Source organism: Olea europaea, chromosome 7 (genome assembly GCF_002742605.1).
Source record: "Olea europaea var. sylvestris chromosome 7, O_europaea_v1, whole genome shotgun sequence".
NCBI classification, from domain to species: Eukaryota; Viridiplantae; Streptophyta; class Magnoliopsida; order Lamiales; family Oleaceae; genus Olea; species Olea europaea.
Window position 1 is genome coordinate 9,654,354 of NC_036243.1, and position 8,850 is coordinate 9,663,203.

An 8,850-nucleotide genomic window follows, 5' to 3' on the forward strand; every position below is an offset into this window, starting at 1 on the left:
TACTCATGGCACGTCCTCGGGGGATTTATGATATACTCGAGGACTTCACGCATCACAAGCACACTAAATGTAAAAAGAAGTAATTACTCATGGCACGTCCTCGGGGGATTTATAATATACTCAAGGACTTCACGCATCTCGAGCACACTTAATATAAAAAGAAGTAATTACTCATGGCACGTCCTCGGGGGATTTATGATATACTCGAGGACTTCACGCATCACAAGCACACTAAATGTAAAAAGAAGTAATTACTCATGGCACATCCTCGGGGATATACTCGAGGACTGTAGTTCTGCCTCAAGCATCAAGTTTTGAGGCAGAAATCTTTAACTCCTACAGTAATCCTCAAGCTAAAATTGCCTAGAAAGATGGAGGACTTTTATGAGCATTACTATCACGATTTGTGCTCGAGTATGTTGTATGGTCGAGCATGAGTGGTTTTGTAGGGCAAGGTTTTGTGTTGCATGCTCGAGTCAAGGCTTTGAGTGCTTGCTCAGGATAAGCCTTTTTAGGTGCTTGCTTGGGGCACGACTTTTTAAGTGTTTGTGTGGGGCAAGGCTTTGAGTGCTTGCTCGGGGTAAGGTTTTTTAGGTGCTTGCGCGGGACAAGGCTTTGAGTGCTTGCTCATGGCAAGGCTTTTTAAGTGCTTGCTCGAGGCAAGGCTTTTTAAGTGTTTGCATGAGGTAAGGCTTTTGAGTTGCTTGCGCGGAGCAAGGCTTTTAATAGCGAGATCACATTTTGATGAATAGCTTAATTCTTATTGTACTTTAAAAATAGACTTGGCACGCAGGCCTGACTACCGAACAATAAGACTTGGCACGCAGGCCTGAGAACTGAAAACGTGAACCTTGACACGCGGGCCTGAGAACTGAAAATGTGAACCTTGACACGCAGGCCTAACAACTGAAAACTGGAAGAGCAAGTTACTTGTAATATATTTTTAAATTCTCGGCATTCCATGGTCTTGGAAGTGGTCTTACTGATGTATCCCTTAAATTGTATGCACCTCCTTGAAGCTGTTGTATAACTTCATAGGACCCTTCCCAAACTGGTCCTAGCTTGCCTGGGGCATGACCTGCTGCTTCGACCCTTCTTAACACAAGGTCACCGGCTCTGAATCTCAGCGTCCTCACTTTTTTATTGAAATACTTTGCTGTTTTTATCTTGGTAAGAGGCCATTCTTAAAGTTGCTTGATCACGAACTTCTTCCAAGAGGTCGAGATGTTCAGTGGTACGTCCTACATCTTCGGGTTCAAGTCTTCTTTGGATGGGCAACCTAACTTCAACAAGGATGGTGGCCTCAATACCGAAAGCCAACATGAAGGGGGTTTCCCTCGTAGCGATTCTGTGGGACGTTCTATATGTCCAAAGTATGGAAGGTAACTTATTAGACTAGGAAACTCTTACATCTCCAATCCTTGTACGGAAGTCTTGCAATATAATCCGATTGGTCACTTCGGCAAGACCATTACTTTGAGGATGGGAAACCGATGTCAAACGGTGATCAACCCTTAGGTTGGAACAGAAGTTTTTAAATTGTGCATTATCAAACTGCCTGCCATTATCAGTTATGAGGACTTTCGGTATCCCAAACCTGCATATGATGGACCTCCAAATGAAAGTTCTCAACTTAGGCTCTGAAATCGTTGCTAAAGGCTCGGCCTCCACCCAATTAGTGAAATACTCTACAACCACAGCCACAAACTTCAATTCCTCACTGCTCAAACGGGGTCGTGCAACTAATGCTAGTGAGGTCCTCAGTGGGAGATTGGATGATATTGTCGAATCTCTGGCACTTGTCACACTTCTTGACATATTCCTGGGCGCTTTCTTCATGGTAGGCCAATAATATCCATACCTTATGAGCTTGAAGGCTAATGTCCGAGCTCCTTGATGGTTCCCACATATTCCTTCATAAACTTCTTCTAGGGCCTAGGATGATTCAGAAGGCTTAAGGTATCTGAGGTATGGAAGTGTGAGACTCCTGCGAAATAAATCTCCTTCAATCATGCAATACCTTGGAGCTTTGGACCGGATGCTTCTTGCTGCTCGAGGATCTTCTGGAAGATTGCCATGTTTTATGAAGTCCACTATTGGATCCATCCATGATAACTCATTATCAATATCCATGATGCCTACGATCTGATTGATGCTTGGCTCGGTTACAATTCTAACATGGACTGTCCTGTCCAGCCTATCTATCCCCATGAACACCAATCTTGACAAGGCATCGACTTTACAATTCTCAGCCCGAGTAATTTTCACAATTTCACAACTCTTGAACTTTCTCTAGAGATCATGCACTTTCAAGCAATATAAGCTCAACTTCTCGTCCTTCCTATCGAACGTCCCTTCAATTTGTTCGACCACCAACTGGGAATCACTGTAAATTTTGATGTTTTCAAGCTGGAGATTGATGGCAAGTTACAGGCAGGGTTGCCTCAAATTCGAACCTGAGTACACACTGAATGTCTTTGAGCATGTTTGGGCTTATGATTATGATCCCTGCACCAGAGCCCGAAGAGTTTGATGCTCTATCTACAAAAATTTGCCACATGCCTGTAAAAGAGCTAGAGCTACCGTCTGGCCCCCGAGGCCTTGGGGTGAGTTTTGCAATGAAATCAGCTAAGGCCTGAGCTTTCATAGATAGATGGGGCTTGAACTCTATGTCAAATTCTTCGAGTTCAATTGCCCACTTGAGTAATCTTTCTGAGACGTCTGGTTTCTGAAGAACATGTTTTAGAGGCTATTGGTGAGCACTACAATAGGATGTGACTGAAAATATTGTTGAAACTTTCGTGCTGCCACTATCAGTGCAAGGGCAAGATATTCTGCCAAAGTGTATCTTGTTTCTGCATCAAGTAGGACTTTGCTTACGTAATAAATGAGTTGCTGGGCCCTGTTAACCTCTTTCACCAAAACACCACTCACTGCATTCTGAGACATGGCTAAGTACAAATACAAAGTATCCGTGGGCTAGGGTTTGGTGAGGATAGGAGGAGATTCAAACGTTTGCTTGAGCTCTTGAAAAGTTTTCTCGCACTCCTCATCCTATTCAAAGCAATGATTACCCCTCAGGGCTTTGAAGAAGGGGAAGCACCTGTCTGCTGCTCGAAACATGAACCTGCTTAAGGCGGCTACCCTGCCTGTCAACTTTTGAACTTCTTTCTTGGTCCTTGGTGATTCCATTGTTGCCAAAGCCTAAATCTTATCGGGGTTGGACTCAATCCCCCAATGAGTGATCATAAAACCCAGAAACCTTCCCAAAGCTACGTCGAATACACACTTCTTTGGGTTGAGCTTCATCTTATACTTTCGTAGCGTGGAGAACACTTCCTCGAGATCAGAAATAGGTCTTTCTACCTTTGTGCTCTTTACCACCATGTCGTCAATGTAGGCCTCAATATTCTTTCATATCAAATTAGCAAAGATTTTAGTAATCAGTCTCTGATATGTTGCCCCAGCATTCTTCAACCCAAACGGCATGACCCTATAGCAATATATGGCTGAATCAGCCATGAATGAGGTCTTCTCTTGGTCTTCTTTGGCCATGAAGATTTGATGATACCCTGAGAATGCATCTCAAAAACTGTACAGCTTATGTCCGGATGTGCTATCCATAAGATTGTCAATCCTAGGTAGCGGATAGCTGTCTTTTGGGCACGCCTTATTGAGATCTGTGAAGTCGATGCAGACCCTCCATTTACCACTGGCCTTATTTACAAGAACAACATTAGCGAGCCAATCGGGGTATTAGACTTCCCTTATGAACCCCCCTCTCACCAATTGTCGACCTCTTGCTGAATGACCATACGTCTTTTCGATGCAAACTGCCTCATCCTTTGCTTTTGTCCCCTGGGCTGATATTGAGCCTATGGACAGCTACTTCTGGGTCTATTCCTGGCATATCCTCCACTTTCCATGCAAAAACATCAATGTTGCGGAACAGACAATTGATGACTTCCTCCCTGAAGTTGGCCTTGAGATCCCGGCCAACAGTTACAGCTTTTCTATGCTCGAGCTCGATCATTTCAAATTTCTCAATGGGGGCCAATCTACCCCTTGGCTTGAGCTCGAGCTCAAGGTCTAAAAGTTGCATGACGTCTGTACCAATTCCTTGGATGCTAGTAGCATAGCACTGTCTGGCAACTGTTTGGTCTCCTCGAACTATTTCGATGCCATGACCTATGGGGAACTTCATGGCCAGGTGGAAAGTTGATACAATAGCTTGGATCTTGTTCAGTAGGGGTCTTCCCAGAATGATGTTGTAGGCCATTGGGGTATAAACTACTTGGAATGGTGTGATCTCTGTCACTTGTGTATTACCAGATCCTAATGTAAGCGGGAGCTCGACGATGCCCTCAGGGATAATGACTCCACCACCAAATCCCTATAGAGGAGTTTTTACTGCTTTGAGCTGTTTGGGAGAGATCCCTACTTTGGCGAAAGCCTCTTGCGAGAGTATATTTGCTGCACTCCCATTATCAACCAGAATCCTCTTTACTTCGAAGTTAGCCACAATCGCAGAGACAACCAAGGCATCGTCATGAGGATATGATATTCCTTCCAAATCTCTTGCTCTAAAAGTGATGTCTTTGACTTCATTACGGGATTCCCTTGGGGTATGAGTATGTTGGCGGGCATATTGCTTTTGCCCACTATTTGTGTCTCCTCCAGATGCTATGCTCCCAACGATAATACTAATGGTCCCGGCAGTAGGTTGAGCACTACTTCCGGCTCCAGGCTCTTTTCGATTGTCACGGTCATTCCTCGGGCATTTATTATGACCACTGTAATTCTTTAAAAATCATCTTTTGATAAGGACTTCAATTTCTCGCTGTAAAGCATGACAATCCTCTGTGGTATGCCCATAATCCCGGTGAAATTTGCAATACTTGCTCCTATCTCTTATGTCAGGGGGCAACTTTATCCTTAAAGGCCACTTTAATTCTTTCATATCCTTAATCTCCATCAAGATGTTTATCTTAGAGGTGTTCAACCGATTGAGAGGTGTTGACAGTGCCTCATTCCTGAGCTTATCCCGAGAAAGCTCATGCCGGGGGATGGGATCATGTTGCCTTTTATTTTCGACCTTTTCATGAGAATGACCAGCTCTCCTTGGATTCAACGTTTCCTTCATATTAATGTACTTTTCAGCTCAATTAAAGAGCTCGGTCACTTTCTGTGGTGGGGTCTTTGATAAAAACATTTTGAAGGCCTCACACCTTATGGCGTAGGTGAGGGCGAAAACTGCTGCAGTAATGTGAAGGTCGGGTATCTAAAGTCTTTCCTTGTTAAATCTTGTCATAAAACCTCGTAGGGTTTCATTCGGTCCTTGGCGCAGTTGCATGAGGGAGGCCACAATCTTCCTGATTCGCTTACTACTCGCAAAGAAAGCTGAGAACTTATCAGTCAAATCTGAGAATGAGACTATGGAGTTGGGCTCCAATGTCGAGAACCAATCCCTAGTAGCATTAGTCAGCGTTTTTGGAAAAGCTTTGCACATAACCTGATCTGACGCAACTTGCAAGTTCATGACATCAATATATACATTGAGATGGGGTCGATCGTCCCATCGTACTCTTTAATGCGAGGATATTTGAATTTTTCGGGCAAGGGATATGACAATATCTCGGGTGTGAATGGAGTGTTAGGAGTGAAACTCGTTGGCCCCCGAGCATTCCGTTGCAGGCCAGCTGTAATTCCTTCTTGAATGATTCCAGCAATTTCACCGGAATCCATGGCGACCGATCTTGAGTCCGAGGCCATATTGTAAAATACCCGAGGTTCCTACTCCACCAATTACGGGGTTTGGTGGTCGTGCTTGAGCATCAGCCATAAATCGCCATGCTCTGCCTGCGTTGGCGACGAATATGAATTTCTTTGACTTAACAGTTTCGTGAGCATGGCCAACTGCTGACGGAGCTCTTCAAAGGCTTCGGTTGTGATGACCGCTGGGCACTCCTAACGATTCTTCATGAGGAGCCGGTTGATCTTCGGCAGGTTGAGGGATGGGAGCGGATGAGCTTGCGGGAGGAAGACACGGTTAACCATGACTTTTGATAGCATTTCCCACAGACAGCGCCAATGATGCTAACAAAAATTATATCTATTGATTTCCCGAGCTTGATGATTTTGACTGAGCACGATCGTAGTCTTCCAGTACCTGAAACAATGGTAACGAGGTATGTTCTCGTTGCCCCTCTAATACTTAAGTCAAAAAGGGAATTATATGCGTGAGGTTATAAACTGAAGAATAATGAGAACATACTTGAATAATGGCTCAAGGTTCAGTATTTATAGAGGTAGGTAGTGTACTCCTAGTAGGATTGTGCTAGTTGGATGTATTTATCCAATGGAGTCCCGTTTGTGAGGAATGTCCTACTCGTAATGGAATTGTTTGACTAGTGGTGTAAGAGTTGATATAGAGTTCTTGGGTGTTTAGGTATTCGTTTGTTAGGCACATACGTCTCGAAGATCTGTTAATGGAATATGTCTCGAGGACATATTCTCGAGGACCATAGGGGGTGATTTTTATATTCGTATGAGTAGTCCTCGAGGACAAATGGTCCTCGGGGTATACCTCGAGGACTAGAAAGATCTTGAGGACATTTGGCAGAAAAGTGGGCGGAGCACGTATGGAGTCCTCGAGGAAATGGTCCTCAGGTATACAATATTGGTATCATCATACATCATTCAAGGAAGGCCCTTGAGATGATCTTGTGTATATGCTTAACAATAGATTGTGCAAAAAACTTTAACTACTAATTCCCCAACAAACCGGAAAATATCACGAATCCCTATCATCTCCTCGTGTTCTCCAATCTCACACTCAACCATTGTCACCAAATGTGTTCTCCAATCTCACACTCAACCATCACGCTATTTAAAAAATAATGCAATACATTTCAAATTTCGATTTCATGATATTATGAAGTCGAACTAGTTTTGTAATTGATTCTTGAAATTCGTATATTATTCCCACAAACGATCTAATGCATTATGAAGTGTAATATGAATCTTTTTTCCTCGATTTGTCTATAACGAACTAGGAATTTTCGAAAGTGATCTTTTTTATTACATTTTAAAATCTCCTTGGACTTTTATTATAATTCATTCATTATTATTATTGGTTATGTGATTAAAAATTTAAAATTTATTACAAATGCACATGATAAAGGATAATTGCAGTTGCACTCCCAAAATTTTCAAAGAGTTGCAAATTTGTATTTGTTGCAACCTTCATCTCAAACTTATCAAAATATTGTAGCTGAAGTTCAAATGGATGGATTCCATCCAAATCGCCGTTAGTTGACAAATTTTTTTAATTTTGATGAGATTCTAACCAATTTTACAAGGGGCAAATAAGTAACTTTGTATTTTCAAATATCACAAATCCCTATCATCTCCATGTGTTCTCCAATCTCACGCTCAACCATTGTTCCCATACTACTCCGGCACAAAAGCTCCCCGGGGCACATCCCAACTGGCAAAGGACGGAGTTTTTCAAGGCAGGCAGTTCAGAGGTCGCGGGTTCGATTCATGGGGCTCTTAGAAGGCAAGTCTTTCTCCTGGAAGGAAGGAGTTCCTTGTAAGGCAAGAAGCATACATGGGTTTGACTCGTTCGACACTTTGGCAGTTCAGTTGGGGGGGCTCTTGGACCCTGGCCAGTTTGGGGCACAATCCGCGGTTTACCTGGTCTGCGTGAAGAGGGGTTGGATCGTAGACCCCAGGATTAGTCGCTATAAGGTGGACACCTGGGTGTGTATATATATATATATAATGGATCATCACTCCTCGTCGCCCTATTTAGCAACTTACAGAATTCTAAAACTATAAGCGCACAAAGATAATGTGTATTCTTAGGCAAAGCATTCTTAATCGAACTAATAAACTGTCTAATGGCATCATCTGCTACAACTCTATAGGGTTTATAAAAGAACATATAAAGCATTACCAAAGTAGCAGGGGCTGAGGAAGATATGAAAATTTGCAAATATCAAGATGCTTGGTTAGAATCCGTGCTCGAGGTCGTGGAGAGGAACTCCAAAAGCATCAATTTGACGATTTTTTGGAAAACCAAATTAGGCCGTGGCTTAGCACAGTCGTTCTTGTAGAGGTGGAAAACCATGGAAACCACGTTGTCCATGAGCTGCCAGGAACCAATTGGGAGTGAGAGAATAAATTGAGCAAAAAATCCTGTTTGTTCATACCTCTTTCACTCTACCTATAATTTGGGAATGTGGGATTGTAGAAGACGATCTATTACATTGTCGTGGAGGGAAACGTAGTGGTGGGGGATTTTGGGAGTGGATTAGGGGTGTCAACGAGTCGAGTCGAGCCGAGCCGGCTTGCGATTCAAAAATCGAGGTTCGAGCTCGGGTCCGCTCGAGCGTTTTTTGATCTAGCCTTTTTTGGCTCGAACCAACGAGACTCGATTTGAACTTTTGGCTCAATTTTTTTTTACCATGGCAGTGGTTGGCTGCTGTCTTTACAATTTTATTATTATTATTACTAATTTAATTTCAAGAGTGGGGCCGGCTCAAGTTTCCCGCGAGCCATTTTGCCATCCGTAGGTTGGGTTTGGGAAGATGGATTTTAATTTTTCTTTTCTTTTTTATTTTTTGATTTTTGATTTAATTATTTTAGTTTTTTAAGTTTGAAAATACAAAATTACTATTTTGCTTAGGCCATGTTTGATTGGCAAAATTGGATTCCATTTTCCCACTTTCAAGTGTTTGATATGGTTTTTTAGGGCTGGTTACTGTAGCATATATGCATTTTATTTATTTATTTTTTTTGGGCAAAGTTAACAAATTCTAAGAATTATTGTAAAAGAATATTTTT

General features: G+C 42.6%; 1 protein-coding gene across 1 annotated transcript; it reads right to left on the reverse strand.

The window, feature by feature from the left end:
- Positions 1–926: 926 nt before the first annotated feature.
- On the reverse strand, positions 927–3,192 carry LOC111397869. The gene is made up of 6 exons (XM_023024837.1): positions 3,075–3,192; positions 2,881–2,951; positions 2,432–2,728; positions 2,050–2,292; positions 1,411–1,935; positions 927–1,166 (listed from the first exon to the last, which is right to left on the reverse strand). Exons 1-6 carry the CDS (start codon positions 3,190–3,192, stop codon positions 927–929), a joined length of 1,494 nt encoding a protein of 497 aa, XP_022880605.1.
- Between the last annotated feature and the right edge of the window lie 5,658 nt (positions 3,193–8,850).